At 43.6% G+C, this 16,811-nt stretch overlaps 1 protein-coding gene across 1 annotated transcript in view; it reads left to right on the top strand.

The window, feature by feature from the left end:
• Positions 1 to 16,811, top strand: part of CNTNAP5 (contactin associated protein family member 5) — a 251,802-nt gene that overhangs the window by 179,694 nt on the left and 55,297 nt on the right. Inside the window, exon 13 of the mRNA XM_077273262.1 lies at positions 7,532 to 7,735. Coding sequence (XP_077129377.1) covers positions 7,532 to 7,735 — 204 coding nt within the window. The remainder of the gene's footprint in view (positions 1 to 7,531; positions 7,736 to 16,811) is intronic.

The raw sequence follows: 16,811 nt of genomic DNA, 5'->3' as shown, positions 1-16,811 counted from the left end.
AGTCGTACACTGCACAAATCTGGCCTTTATGGAAGAGTGGCAAGAAGAAAGCCATTTCTCAAAGATATCCATAAAAAGTGTTGTTTAAAGTTTGCAACAAGCCACCTGGGAGACACCAAACATGTGGAATAAAGTGCTCTGGTCAAATGAAACCAAAATCAAACTTTTTGGCAACAATGCCAAATAATATGTTTGGCGTAAAGGCAACACAGCTCATCACCCTGAACACACCATCCCCACTGTCAAACATGGTGGTGGCAGCATCATGGTTTGGGCCTGCTTTTCTTCAGCAGGGACAGGGAAGATGGTTAAAATTGATGGGAAGATGGATGGAGCCAAATACAGGACCATTCTTGAAGAAAACCTGTTGGAGTCTGCAAAAGACCTGAGACCGGGACAGAGAATTGTCTTCCAACAAGACAATGATCCCAAACATAAAGCAAAATCTACAATGGAATGGTTCACAAATAAACGTATCCAGGTGTTAGAATGGCCAAGTCACAGTCCAGACCTCAATCCAATCGAGAATCTGTGGAAAGAGCTGAAAACTGCTGTTCACAAACGATCTCCATCAAACCTCACTGAGCTCGAGCTGTTTGCCAAGGAACAATGGGCAAGAATTTCAGTCTCTCGATGTACAAAACTGATAGAGACAAACCCCAAGCGACTTGTAATCGCAGCAAAAGGTGGCGCAACAAAGTATTAAGTTACAGGGGACAAATAATATTGCACGCCCCACTTTTCAGTTTTTGAATTTCCACAAAAATGTAAAATAACCAATAAATTTCGTTCAACTTCACAATTGTGTTCCACTTGTTGTTGATTCTTCACCAAAAATTTACATTTGGTGTCTTTATGTTTGAAGCATGATATGTGGGAAAAGGTTGAAAAGCTCCAGGGGGCCGAATACTTTCGCAAGGCACTGTGAATATATATACAGTTAGGTCCATATATATTTGGACAGAGACAACATTTTTCTAATTTTGCTTATAGACATTACCACAATGAATTTTAAACAAAACAATTCAGATGCAGTTGAAGTTCAGACTTTCAGCTTTCATTTGAGGGGATCCACATTAAAATCGGATGAAGGGTTTAGGAGTTTCAGCTCCTTAACATGTGCCACCCTGTTTTTAAAGGGACCAAAAGTAATTGGACAATTGACTCCAAGGCTATTTCATGGACAGGTGTGGGTAATCCCTTCGTTATATCATTCTCAATTAAGCAGATAAAAGGCCTGGAGCTGATTTGAGATGTGGTGCTGCATTTGGAAGGTTTTGCTGTGAAGTAAACTTGCGGTCAAAAGCGCTCTCCATGCAGGTGAAACAAGCCATCCTTGAGCTGCGAAAACAGAAAAAACCCATCTGAGAAATTGCTACAATATTAGGAGCGGCAAAATCTACAGTTTGGTACATCCTGAGAAAGAAAGAAAGCACTGGTGAACTCATCAATGCAAAAAGACCTGGGCGCCCACGGAAGACAACAGTGGTGGATGATCGCAGAATAATCTCCATGGTGAAGAGAAACCCCTTCACAACAGCCAACCAAGTGACCGACACTCTCCAGGAGGTCGGCGCATCAATATCCAAATCTATCATAAAGAGAAGACTGCATGAAAGTAACTGCAGAGGGTTCACTGCACGGTGCAGCCACTCATAAGCATCAAGAAGAAAAAGGCTAAAAACATCTAAAAAAGCCGGCACAGTTCTGGAAGAACATTCCATGGACAGATGAAACCAAGATCAACCTCTACCAGAATGATGGAAAGAGAAAAGTATGGCGAAGGTGCGGTACAGCTCATGATCCAAAGCCTACCACATCATCTGTAAACCACGGCGGAGGCAGTGTGATGGCTTGGGCATGCATGGCTGCCAGTGGCACTGGGTCACTAGTGTTTATTGATGATGTGACACAGGAATGAATTCTGAGGTCTTCAGAGCCGCCATACTGTGTGCTCAGATCCAGCCAAATGCAGCCAAACTGATTGGTCGTCGTTTCATACTACAGATGGACAATGACCCAAAACATAAAGCCAAAGCAACCCAGGAGTTAATTAAATCAAAGAAGTGGAATATTCTTGTATGGCCAAGTCAGTCACCTGATCTCAACCCAATTGAGCAGCATTTCACTTGTTAAAGACTAAACTTCAGACAGAAAGGCCACAAACAAACAGCAACTGAAAACCACCGCAGTGAAGGCCTGGGGAGCATCAAAAAGGAGGAAACAGCGTCTGGTGATGGCCATGAGTTCAAGACTTCCGGCAGTCATTGCCAGCCAAGGGTTTTCAACCAAGTACTAAAAATGAACATTTTATCTAAAATTATTGAATCTGTCCAATTACTTTTGGTCCCTTTAAAAACAGGGTGGCACATGTTAAGGAGCTGAAACTCCTAAACCCTTCATCCAATTTTAATGTGGATACCCTCAAATGAAAGCTGAAAGTCTGAACTTCAACTGCATCTGAATTGTTTTGTTTAAAATTCATTGTGGTAATGTCTATAACCAAAACTAGAAAAATGTTGTCTCTGTCCAAATATATATGGACCTAACTGTATATATATATACAGTATATAGTATACAATATATAGATAGATACATACAGTATACATATATCCCTTTTGACTGTCTATAGATAAAAGACAATTAGTTTTTTACATTCTTCTTTTACGCAGAGATCAAATAACACAATTTCTGACCTAGAAAAGCAGCAGAATAAAAAAACAATTCTCCTTTGAAGTTGTCAAAGAGCGGAGCGCAGCCTCATTTATGGGGTCACAAACTAAAATCCCCTGTATGGCGGCACTGGAGCCAGGTCTTGCTCTCTCCGTGTCTGAGGATGGCGCTGTACACGTGTTTATTCACTGCTGGACACATTGTGCATTGTTGATCCAACACCAGAAGTTACACTAGTGATGCCGTATTATTACTTCAAAGGTCTTGTCCAGTAATATCTTCAGAAAATACCTTTAAGGCTTTGTGCACACGTTGCGGATTTTTCAGAATCTGGAGTTAAAATGACCTGCGGATTTTGTGCAGTTTTTGTGTGGATTTCACCTGCGGATTCCTATAATGATACAGGTGTAAAACGCTGCGGAATCCACACAAAGAATTGACATGCTGCAGAAAATAAACCGCAGCGTTTGTGCAGATTCAGCGGATTTGGTTTTCCATAGGTTAACATGGTACTGTACACCACATGGAAAACTCCTGCGGATCCGCAGGAAATCCACAACGTGTGTACAGACCCTGAGGGATATATTGGAGGTAAAATATTGCTGACCGGTTCTTAGTATGGGTCAATAATAGCAGATCACGGGGTCCATCTCCACAGGTCAGCTGACTAAGGATACAAAGACACTTTGCCCCTTTAATTGTTCACCAGCACAGCGCCGTACACTTGGTTGTGGCTGTGCCTGGTACTGCAGCCCACTAACGCCTGACGTTAATGGGACTTGGCTGCAATATGAGACGCAAGTGTGATGCGGCTGCAGTGCAGTTTAGTGCCACTTCCACCAGGGGGTGCTGGTGAGGGAAGAGAGACCGCACACTAAGGCTGGAGTCACACTTGGCATAAGACAATACGCCACGTATTATACGTCCGTACTACGGCCGTAATACGGAGAAATGTTCCCAAAATATTGTTCCGTAGTCAGGGTGTGTCAGCATATTTTGCGCATGGCATCCTCCGTATGTAATCCGTATGGCATCCGTACTGCGAGATTTTCGCGCAGGCTTGCAAAACCGACATCTAATGGATTTATGTGCTCAAATGTTCGGGAAAACATATATACAGTATATATATATATATGTCATTGAGACACATATATATATATTCTGTATTTAGATTTCATTCAGCGCGATATCTGTGAACAGCCGGTAATTCAATTGCCGGCTTTTTATTTCTCCTGCACAAACCCGACAGGATATGAGACATGATTACATACAGTAAACCATCTCATATCCCCTTTTTTTTGCATATTCCACACTACTAATGTTAGTAGTGTGTATGTGCAAAATTTCAGCGCTGTAGCTGCTGAAATAAAGGGTTAAATGGCGGAAAAAACTGGCGTGGGCTCCCGCGCAATTTTCTCCGCCAGAGTGGTAAAGCCAGTGACTGAGGGCAGATATTAATAGCCAGGAGAGGGTCCATGGTTATTGGCCCCCCCGTGGCTAAAAACATCTGCCCCCAGCCACCCCAGAAAAGGCACATCTGGAAGATGCGCCTATTCTGGCACTTGGCCACTCTCTTCCCACTCCCTGTAGCGGTGGGATATGGGGTAATGAAGGGTTAATGCCACCTTGCTATTGGAAGGTGACATTAAGCCAGATTAATAATGGAGAGGCGTCAATTATGACACCTATCCATTATTAATCCAATTGTAGGAAAGGGTTAAAAAACACACATGATTAAAAAGGATTTTAATAAAATAAACACAGCGGTTGTTGTAATAATTTATTGTTCTCTCAATCCATCAGGAACACCCTCGCTTGGAAAAATAATAAACGCACAAGATACATACCTTCTGGTGAACCGTCTCGTCCCACGATGTAATCCATCTGAAGGGGTTAACTAATATTACAGGCAGGAGCCCTGCTAAATGCAGCGGTGCTCGTGCCTGTAATTCCCCGGCGAATGAATGAAATGTAGGTCATTGACCTACATTTCCTTCAGTCGCGGTGATGCGCCCCCTGGTGGATGTCCTCATATGACCTGGAGTGTGGGAAAAAGTTCCCAGGCTGCAGTTCATGAGAACATCCAGCAGAGGGCGCATCACCGCGACTGAATGTAAGTATAGATCCTGCTTTCCTTTCAGCACCCGGGGATTACAGGCACGAGCGAGTGGTTTATCGCAGCTCGTGCCTGTAATATTAGTTAACCCCTTCAGATGGATTACTTCGTGGGACGAGACGGTTCACCAGAAGGTATGTATCTTGTGCGTTTATTATTTTTCCAAGCGAGGGTGTTCCTGATGGATTGAGAGAACAATAAATTATTACAACAACCGCTGTGTTTATTTCATTAAACTACTTTTAAATCATGTGTGTGTGTGATTTTTAACCCTTTCCAACAATTGGATTAATAATGGATAGGTGACATAATTGACGCCTCTCCATTATTAATCTGGCTTAATGTCACCTTACAATAGCAAGGTGACATTAACCCTTCATTACCCCATATCCCACCGCTACACGGGAGTGGGAAGAGAGTGGCCAAGTGCCGGAATAGGCGCATCTTCCAGATGTGCCTTTTCTGGGGTGGCTGGGGGCAGATGTTTGTAGCCACGGGGGGGCCAATAACCATGGACCCTCTCCTGGCTATTAATATCTGCCCTCAGTTACTGGCTTTACCGCTCTGGCGGAGAAAATTGCGCGGGAGCCCACGCCAATTTTTTCCGCCATTTAACCCTTTATTTTAGCAGCTACAGCACCCAAATTTTGCACATAGACACTACTAACATTAGTAGTGTGGAATATGCAAAAAAATGGGGATATGAGATGGTTTACTGTATGTAAACCATGTCTCATATCCTGTCGGGTTTGTGCAGGAGAAATGAAAAGCCGGCAATTGAATTACCGACTTTTCACTAACAGCGCTGCGTATTTCTCGCAAGTCACACTGCTGGTCAGTGTGGAATCCGTATTTTTCTCGCCACCATAGACTTTCATTGGCGTATTATTTGCGCAATACGCTGACAAACGCAGCATGCTGCGATTTTGTACGGCCGTAGAAAGCCGTATAATACTGAACCGTAATATACGGCTAATAGGAGCAGCCCCATTGAGAAGCATTGTGCCGTATGTAATGCGAGTTTTACGTACGTAGTTTTTGCGCTCTTACGTACGTAAAACACGCATGTGTGACCCCGGCCTAACAGTGTAGCAACTTTGAGCAGCTGCACAAGTGTCACAGGTAATGAAAGTGTGGTCAGACGAGCAGAGTTAGAAACTGTCAAAAGCAGAGGTACCAGAGGTCACAGCATGCACGAAGTAAGAGACAAGCCAGAAGTCAGAGCCAAATGGAAGCACAGTATCCAAAATGTGAGATGCAAGACGAAGTCGGGGTACAAGCCAGAAGTCAAAGCCGGTCGGGGAATGAGGTATCAGAGATGGAAAGCAAGAGGCGGGGTACAGAGGTCAGGCCGAGTCATACACTGTAAGGAAAACCACCAGACGAACACTACGTCAGGGACAGGGAACGGGTCTCACACAAATACGGGAAGTCAGAAGCAGGAGGATCCCCAGGGTATACGGGTCAGCTGCTCTAGCCTGGAAGCATGAACTATCACTGATGCTGGCCAGCACACTGCAGAGGACTGAAAAAGCCCAGCCAGCTCCAAAATGAGGCAGAGGGTGTTAACCCCCACATGACCAGTCAAGAGAGGGAATTAGCAGAAAACAAACTCCGGACTGGATCATGACAGCAAGCAAATGTGTGACCCAGATAATCCATGTATGAATTGTGTAATGAGATCATTTACATCGTTTTCAAGTTCTCTCTTTCTCTTGTTAAATGAGAGCTTTCCTGCTCACAAAGTGTGAAAACCGAGACACCGAATACTTGTCACAGCTGAGGGTTTGTTACAATTATATCCCGTTTAGACAATCCTCCTGGAGCCGAGTACATCAGCAGCAGCACAAGTCTCTCTCTTGTTACAATGTATCCGTACAGACACTATGTGTCTATGTGGTGTCTAGACTGTGAAGCTCACAGAGGATTGTCATCCACACTGGATACATTGTAGCAAACCCTCTGTTGGGAGAAATATTAGATTTCATTCAGATGTGGCAGATTTGTTGCAGATTTTCTATATGAATGCAAGTGAATTGGGTTTTACAAAACTCTGTCCAAATCCTGCAGTAAAAGAACAAAGCAGCAGAGACTAACGCAGTCGCCGGATTGTCAAATCCAACACCTACCCTTTTTGGTGAAGAAATTCTTCTACATTGTTGCAATGCAGATGGAAAAATCACACTATATATAATATATATTCAATGTTTTATGATATTTCCTCTCTATCTCTATGTCTGAGCTGTGACGTCCTTTCACTATCCAGATTCATTCTAAAATGGCTGCTGTATTCCCTGCCTCAGCTTTTATATAGGCTCTGAAATCCTTCTTGATTGGCTGTGCTATACCATGTGATGTGATAGCTGCAAGGCATTATGGTACGGCTGCCTGGCCACATTTGAGGTCATGTGAGACTTCTCTGTCTGATGCAATCTTTTGCAAAGTGTAATAGGGCAGCAACAATCATTTTGGCAATTCACACAGAGGGAATTGCAAATTGTTGGACAGGTGCAGAACATTTCAGAAAATTCACTACAGATTTGATTTAATCTCTACTAGAAAACTGAAGCAAAGACCTTACAGGGAGCAGGGCGCAGGTGTGGGGAAGGAGGGATAAAAGAGAGCAGTCCTCCCCGAGGGGTTACATGAAGAGAGCAGGTTCTCTTTATTGTTCCCCGCTGCACAACTGTTTGGATATTGATACATTGTAGTTAATTGTGGTTTTATAATTGTCTCTTACAGAGGAGAAGACCTGGACGGTTGTTCGGCACAACATTACGGAGGTGACGCCGGTGCCGCCATCATCATCCTCCGGGAGAGCGTATTCTATGTCATTGAACTACAGCTCCGGAGCGGATCAGCTGGTGGCCATGATGAACAATGCGGAGTACTGCGAGCAGGAGGTGGCGTATTACTGCAGACATTCCCGCCTGCTGAATTCTCCCAGTAAGTGAGCCCCGTCATGTCTTGTCTTACATCCGTCCATCTGTGTCCTCCTCGTACAAAGTGCAACATTGTCGCCGTCCTGCCGCATCCGGAGACTTTGGAGACCTGTCAGTATGGCATCAGGGGGTAAAATCTGATTTTCCCAGCACTGCATTATTGAGTTTTCTATGTGACGCCCTTCTCAGTATAAATATACAACATTTACCTAAATATCTTCTGCCTTCGCTTACAAATATTTTGCCTCCTTCTTTCCAGTTTCCTGCGGCGTCAGTAAAGCCTCATTAGGAAGAGAAAACATAATGATAGAAATCGACATATAATGAGGGTTTGCTCCTCGTCCCCTGATTTATATTCGGGCTCCTTAGTGGGTATGAGACCTCCGCTGCTATTAAATCCCAGCAGGACTGCAAGGGTTAATTTACCGTGTTATGTGCCGGGAATATCTAGAGTTTTGCTTGTTCTATTACGGATGTAGATACTAAGTTGCAGTATGAAATGGTCCAATATATGAATCTGGCTCTAAGGGTCTGCCTCTATATAGGATTGGGCTGATTAACAGGGGATCCTGTTGCCTTATGATGGGGCTGATCAAGGTTGCTGTCCATCACTCTGCAGGAATCATTGCTCTGTATACAGCCTGCTTTACCCATCAAATATGGTGGAATCTGCGATGGAGCCTTAGGGGAAAGATGAAAAAGTCTAAGACGTTCTAAGCCAAAAATTTCCATGGTGGATTTTGGAGAGATGAGGAAATTAATCTGATGGAAACTAGATTTGTGTGATTTTTTTTTAGAAACGTACTGGACCCATTAAAGTCAAATAATTTGTCATCTGATTCATTTAAAATGCCCAGTGCAAGTTTTTTTTTACTAAGAAGTCGATTGCATTCGCTGAACAAGGCTCCCATGACCACAAGCTTGCAGCTATCACATGTTACAATATAGTGAATGAGGAGGGAGCCTGTATAAAAGCTGAGGCAGAGAATGCAGCAGATGTTTTGTAGTGAATCTTGATAGTGGGAGGCAATGGAGATAGGAAGAGAAAGCTATAAAACACTGACAGCACAGCAGTGATACATTGTTACCATCTGTTTAGCCATAGCCGTCTGTGTTGAGGACACTTGGACATTACTGAAGCTGTGTTTGTGCTAATCTTCCTGAAAAGTGTGGAGTACTGTCCTAGGAATCGTCAGAGGGTTACACTCCTCTTTTCAGGACATTTGGAGGTTGTGCAGCTCTTGAGACTTGTGACAAATTGATTTGCTACAAATCATTTTTTTTTCAATTTCTCAAGATTTGCTCATGTCCAGCAGTTTTACATTGTTTCCTTAGTTTGTCTTCATTTATTTGAATTTACAACTTTTCAGAATGCTGTGCACTATTTCTGTAAAAGTGAAAGGTAATGGAGAAATATTATACTGCTGAAACGGGTGCAGCTTGGAGGCTGTGCCATATCCATTGTAAAAGGGATAGTTGATACGTCCCTGACGGCTGGGACCCCACCAATCCCAAGAACTGGCGCTCTACTGAGCCCTGGGGGAATGGAGCAGTGGATGACCATGTGCACTGCTGCTCCAATCATTCTCCATGAGACCGCTGTGCTCGACTAGTCTTCGGCACTCCCATAACAATGAGTGTAGTGCCATTGCAAATGATCATCCACCGCTCCATTCACACAGGCCCTGTTCTTGGGATTGGTTGGTTCACATGTGGTACAGGAGGCACCGGACGTCCAGGCCACAGGAGGTTTAGAAAGTATAAGGGGGCACAGGAGGTCCAGGGGAAAGCTAAGTGCAGGAGGTAAAAGAGGAAAGAAGAAACATGAGGAACACTGGTGCTGCAAGAAGCTCAGGATGTAGAGAAAGCTGAAGGGGCACATGAAGACCCGGGGGTATGAGAGACACAAAGCCGGCAGAAGAGGAACAAAAGACATGGGGGGGGGGGCACAGGAGGAGCACAAATTCACAAATTACAGGAGGTACAGGACGTGCACAGGAAACCTGAAGGGCGCAGGCGGTGTAGAGATGCAGGATGTACAGGGGGTGCAGGAATTCAAGAGGTACAAAGATGACAGGGGGCAAAGGATGTACAGAAGACATAGGGGGCACAAGGTGTACTAGAGGCACATGAGGTACAGAAGTAGGAGTGGACTACTAAAATCCCACATCCTAGATATCACTGAATGAAATATTCCAGTTGGAGATCTTTATTCATTGCATAGTGGAATGTGTTGAGAACAATAAAACATAAAAATGATCAATGTAAATCACAGTTAATATCTCATGGAGGTCTGTATGTGGAATCTTCTTCAAAATCAAAGTGGAAAATCAGATTACAGGCTGATCCTACTTCAGTTGAAAAGCCTCAAAGTAGGGAAATGATGCTCAGTAGTGTGTGTGGCCTCCACGTGCCTGTATGATCTCCCTACAATGCCTGGGCATGCTCCTGATGAGGCGGCGGATGGTCTCCTGAGGGATATCCTCCCAGACCTGGACTAAAGCATCCGCCAACTCCTGGACAGACTGTGGGGCAACGTGACGTTGGTGGATGGTGCGAAACATGATGTCCCAGATGTGTTCAATCGGATTCAGGTCTGGGGAACGGGCAGCCAGTCCATCGCTTCAATGCCTTCATCTTGCAGGAACTGCTGACACACTTCAGCCACATAAGACCTAGCATTGTCATCTATCAAAAGGAACCCAGGGCCCAGTGTATCTACATATGGTCTCACAATGGGTCTAAGGATCTTATTCTGGTAACTAGTGGCAGTCAGGCTACCTCTGGCGAGCACATGGGGGGCTGTGCGGCCCTCCAAAGAAATGACTTCCCTCAACATTACTGACCCACTGCCTAACTGGTCATGCTGGAGGATGTTGCAGGCAGCAGATCGCTCTCCACGAGGTCTCCAGACTCTGTCATGTCTGTCACATGTGTTCAGTGTGAACCTGCTTTCATCTGTGAAGAGCACAAGGTGCCAATGTCGAATCTGCCAATCTTGATGTTCTCTGGCAAATGCCAATCACACTGCACAATGTTGGGCTGTAAACACAACACCCACTTATGGATGTCGGGCCCTCATGCCACCTTCATGGAGTCTGTTTCTGACAGTTTGAGCAGACACATGGATGTTAGTGGTGGCTGGAGGTCATTGTGCAAGGCTCTGGCAGTGCGCCTCCTGTTCCTCCTTGCACAATGCCTCCATTTGGTAGCAGTCCTGCTGCTGGGTTGTTACCCTCCTATATACCCTTCCATGTCTCCTTGTGTACTGGCCTGTCTCCTAGTATCCATGCTCTGGACACTGTGCTGATTGACATAGCTAATCTTCTTGCCACAGCTCACATTGATGTGCCATCCTGGATGAGCTGCACTACCTGAGCAACTTCTGTGAGTTGTAGACACTGCCTCATGTTACTGTAACTCTGGAGGGGAGAGCAATGATAAAATGCCAAAGGGACCAAAACAACCAAAAAGGATGAGAACAGAGAAATGGTCTGTGGTCACCCCCTGCAGAACTGCTCCTTTATAGGAGTTGTCTTGCTAATTGCTGATCATTTCTACCTGTTGACTGTTCCATTTGCACAATAGGAGGAGAAATTGATTCACAATTAGTGTTGCATCATAACTGGACAGGGCGATTTCACAGACATGTGATTGATTTGGAGTTACACTGTGTTGTTTAATCGTTCCCTTTATTTTTTTGAACAGTGTATTAGCAGTGGCGTTTTAAAGGGAAACTTTAGTCATTGAGCATCACATTGTGTAGTAAATGGATTAACAAACAAACAAAGTGTAGATATTCCATAGCAAATCAGTAATAAGTTACTAGATCCAGGTGTTCTAGGATTACACACCTTTCTTTTTCTCCCATGATTCAACCTTTGCCGGCGCAGATCCTTGTTCTTACATTGCTGCGAGCACCTGAAAATGACATAAATGACTGAAGTGAGACAAATGGGGGGGATAATTGTGATGGAGAAAACAGTTGCAGGCTGCTACAATGTCAGATCCATAAGGTAACAGTGAATCCAGAGAGCACAACGTCTTTATACTCCGCGGGGGACGGACTTGTACAGACCCTATAGGGCGGAGGTTTACCTCCTAACTACCTCTCAGACTGCAGTATCCATAAAAGCTGGGATCTCATTGGCTGCTTTGAGCCACGCCCTTGCAGATACATTTTTGCTTATAGGAGAGAGTCATTCATTCCATTTCCTCTAATAATTCCGGTTCATGGAGAGTTTTGCTCTTGTATCTGTGTAATATTGATATAATATCAGCTTTATTACAGGAATTCTATTGATTAACTACAAATTTGCGTCTCCCCCCAGGAGCAGCCACATAAAGACGCTGAAGCTCCTGTATAATTAGGCGTCTGTGTGTTGCGGAGCGCTGCGCGGTAATGATTTTACATTTAGCGCAGATTTGTATAATATGTTTTGATATAAGACGTCGTCGCCTCCCGCTGCCTCCATGTAATCAGCACCGGTATCACTATGATTATCCCGGGAACCATTGATCTGTGGCTTTCTGTAGCCGGAGACGTTCTGCTTTATATTCCGGAGGATCTCGCCCTGCAGATGAATCTTCGCCGTTGAGAGCGGTGATAGATAAATGAGCTGGGAGCGAGTGGCGCTGAGGGGGCGGCTGTGACTTCTGCTGCTCCATGTGGTTTTCAGAGAAAATGTCTGCAAGGAGAATAAAACTAAAAAAAACAAAAGCAATGAGAAGATTCCACCTCCTCCCGGCCCGATAGATCATTCTGCATGCAGAGATGCCATTATATCGGCCAATAGGGGGCAGCACATGCGCAGTTCTGCTCACCATCTCCCGCCATGTTCAATGTGGGAAATGGGGGGAAATGTTGACAAGTTTGGAATCATTCTGACCATTATCAGGCGCTCATGTTTCGTTCCCTGTAGAGCAGTTTCCCAAGAACGTCCGGACAATTGTAGGTTCCCTTTAACATGTCCTTGTTTGCGGGTCTCAGAGACGCTTTTACTTTGATTGCAGCGTTAATATTTAGTAAATTAAAGTACCGTATATTAATTTTGGATAACGCATCTGCTTTTATTCTGTGAGTCGTGACTCGTGAGACATTCAGCGAGACACCAGAATCCATTATCAGGGATTTCAGCAATTACCCAGATTACACCCCTGACATCCGGTCCTGGAGGGTCGTGTGATGCTTCATAACCCACATCTTGGCTGAAGGTTATTACTGCACCTTCGCTAGGAAAACTCACTTTGACCTTTTCTGATGTGGAGTCCTGCGGTCGTGCTCGACCACACACCCGTCCTCTGCTGGGCGACAGTGACATAAGAGGCAGACACTTTAATTAAAGGGTTCTTCAAGGATTATTCACATCTTTACATATAGGTATAGTTGGTTTCTGCTTGTAAAATTAAGAACTTTTGTAATTTACTGTTTATTAAAATTAGCAGCTGTTCTTGAGATGGTAACCCTTTTCTTTTGTTTCCAGCCTACCTAGGAGACCGACCACCGCTGCTGTCTAGCTTGTGTTGAGTCCTCATCCGTCCCTGGCTTTCTGATGTAGAGAGATCCAAGTAATAACACACAGCACAAGAGATGTGTATTCATATGCAGGGATCGCCCAGGAGCTCGCCTCTGACTCTCTGGGCTCACCCCTCCTGTTTATATAGGAATGAGATAAGCATTTACAGACATGCGTACAAGGGCTCATATTCTCTAACAAAGAGTATCTATTCTACTGATAACGTTCACTTCTGGAATGCAGGTTACAATATGGCAAAGGAATGCGTCCATAAAAGGAAATGTCTACCTTGCTCAAGTTTCTTCATATACGTCTCTGAGTAGAGGAAGACAAAATGGATTCTTCAATCTGATCTCTACAATTCCCCCTTTGACATATTCCTTTTATAATCTATCACAAATCCCCCTTTAACATATCCATATTTTAGATTACCACAGGGCCAAAGACAAAGCCTTTATTTTTGGTATTACACATGTACACGCTTGTATTCAATAAGAGAATCAAATCTACTATCAATTCTTCCGTTTAACTCTCACAACCTTTTCTTTGTTCTGCAATAAGTATACTAAAATATAAAAACAAAAATTAGTACAGTAATATTAATTAGAATCACTAGAGGATAACATAAGAATGAAGAAGAAAATTTATACTCTTGCATCTATTACACAAAATTTATCTGTGCATACTGAGATACCCTTGAGCACAATCTGGAATAGTACGTATATGACTACAATAATCATAACTATATGTATTATGCTCTGCATGATCCCAGCAACCCACCCACCGATTCCTCTGAACCAGTTGGCTGGGTTGAGAAAAGAGAAAGTATCAGACCACCAGCTATCCTTATTCTGGTCATTGTCTTTATCATACTGATCTCTGAGTCGTTGTACGTCCTTTAATTTAAATGTCATGTACTAATTTTCTATGATGTTGCACGAATCTATTATTCAAAGGGGTTAGAGAATTCAGTTTATCCCATGCCTCCGTTGAGGTTAATACTATTAACATCAATGTTATGAGTTTTATACTGCTCTTTTGCAATGGCTTGCATGTATCCATGATGCCTTTCCTTCAAGCTTGACTGATGTAGGTGTTGTCAACAGGACTTGGAAGGGTCTGTCAAATCTTGGTTCAAGAGCCTTTCTGGTGTGTCTTTTTACATAGACTTGATCACCTGGTTCCAACTTGTGACTTCCTTCAATGTTGTCAGGATCTGGAAGAGAAGCAAAAACTTGTGCATGCACCTTAGTTAATTGTTTCTGAAGATTTTGCACATAAGAAGTCAATGATTCAATATTTAACACAAGTTGTGGAAAATAACATCCTAAATTGGCAGTCCTGCCAAACAAAATTTCATATGGAGACAGTTTAGTCTTACCCCTTGGGGTATTGCGTATTGAGTAAAGGGCCAGTGGAAGGCATTCTGTCCAAGGCTTTCCTGTTTCAGCCATGGCTTTCTGTATTTTTAATTTTAAAGTTCCATTCATGCGTTCCACCTTACCAGAACTTTGAGGATGGTACGGAGTGTGTAACTGACTTTCAACACCCAACATTTTCAGTACATTTTGAAATATTTCTCCAGTGAAATGAGTACCCCTATCTGACTCGATCACTTCAGGGAGACCGTAACGGGGCACCAGTTCGGCAACTAGCTTTACAGCAGTGTTTTTAGCTGAAGCCTTCCGAACTGGATAGGCCTCTGGCCACCCTGAGAACATGTCCACACACACCAACACATACTCATACCCATTACTTTTTGGCAGCTGGATAAAGTCTATTTGTAATCGCTGAAACGGATAGAGAGGTCGGACGTGGTGCTTCATAGGGGTCTTTGTTGTCTGTCCGGGATTATGTGCCAGGCATATAACGCATGTTGCACAATAGTCTCTTGCGTAGTTGCCAAAACCTGGAGCCAACCAGACTTGCTTTGCCAGTAGTGTCATTGCATTTGCAGACACATGAGTAGGGTGGTGGAGTCCACCAACTACAATCGGGTACCAGGCTCTAGGTAGACATATTAGTCCATCTTTCTTCCAAATTCCTGCTTGTTCTTCTGCCCCTTCCTTTTTCCACCTGTCCCTCTCCTCTTCTCCTGCATCTTCCTGTGCTTGTCTCAGTCTATCTTCAGTATTTTCTGTGGGGTTTACAGTATGAACCTGCTGTAAGGGTTTGACCGCTGCTGCCTTGGCTGCTTTATCAGCCCTATCATTTCCCCTAGATTCCCTAGTGTCGAGTCTCACATGTGCAGCTACCTTAATTACTGCTACTTCTTTTGTTTCTTGTGCAGCCTCTAAGATCTGTTTGATCAAAGAAGCATGTTTTACAGGTTGGCCTGACGCTGTCATGTAACCTCTAGCTCTCCAGATTACTCCAAAATCAAACACAATACCATGTGCATACCTAGAATCAGTGTATATATTAGCTGTCTGATTCTCAGCTATTTTTAGCGCTTCAATCAATGCTGTTAGTTCTGCTTCTTGTGCAGACTGTTTCGGTGGAAGAGGTTCTGCTTTGAGAGTTTCAGATTCTGACACAACTGCATACCCTGTATGGAAGTTACCTGTGTCATCTGCAAACCTACTACCATCTATAAACAGCTCTAAATCTGGATTTTGAAGTGGTGTTTCGGATACATTGGGTAAGCCTACCGTTTCTTGTAAAATGAGCTCTGTACAATCATGTGTGTCTGTAGGGAAAAAATTTGCGTGTGGATCAGTGTCCTTATTCCCCCCTTCAGACTCGAGAGGTAGCAGTGTAGCTAAATTGAGAGTCTGAAGCCTTGCAAATGTGATAGTAGAGGGGAGCAGCAAAGAACACTGTAGCCGCAAATGTCTGGTAGCCCTAACGCTGGAGCTGAAACAAGGGCATCTTTTAATTGTTGGAACGAAATCTGACCTTCTTTTGTCAACAAATAAGGTTCACTTTTTACACAGTCATACAGTGGTTGCATTAGTTGACTGGCATATATAATCCATTGTCTACAATGAGACACTATTCCTAAAAATGCTCGTAGCTGTTTATGATTTCTAGGCTCATTCATCTGTCTTATTGCTTCAGTTCTTTGAGGTGTAAGATGCTTTTTACCTTGAGAAATGCAATGACCTAGAAAGACCACTTTGATCTGACAAACTTGTAGCTTTTGTCTATTCACTTTACACCCTTCTTTTTCTAGAAAACATAGTAAACTCACAGTGGACCTTTCTGCAGTTTCTAGATCTGGGCAGCAAAGTAGTATGTCATCCACATACTGTAAAATTACTACCTGTGGTTCGGGTTCAAACCTCTGAAGAACTGTTTGTAGGGCATTTGAATAAAGAGTAGGGGAGTGTATCATTCCCTGTGGAAGGCGTGTCCACGCCAACTGTTTGCCCTTAAATGTAAATGCAAACAAATGCCAACTATCTTGGTGTAAAGGAACCGAGAAGAATGCATTTGAAAGATCTATTACAGTAAACACTTGAGAACTGGCTGGTATCTGTGATAGTAACGTATGAGGATTGGGTACAACTGGGGTGATTGGATCTAGAACTTTGTTTATTTCTCTTAGATCATGTACCATAC

The sequence above is a fragment of the Ranitomeya variabilis genome, chromosome 7 (assembly GCF_051348905.1).
Source record: "Ranitomeya variabilis isolate aRanVar5 chromosome 7, aRanVar5.hap1, whole genome shotgun sequence".
Lineage (NCBI taxonomy): Eukaryota > Metazoa > Chordata > Amphibia > Anura > Dendrobatidae > Ranitomeya > Ranitomeya variabilis.
This window is presented reverse-complemented; position numbering and strand designations above follow the sequence as displayed.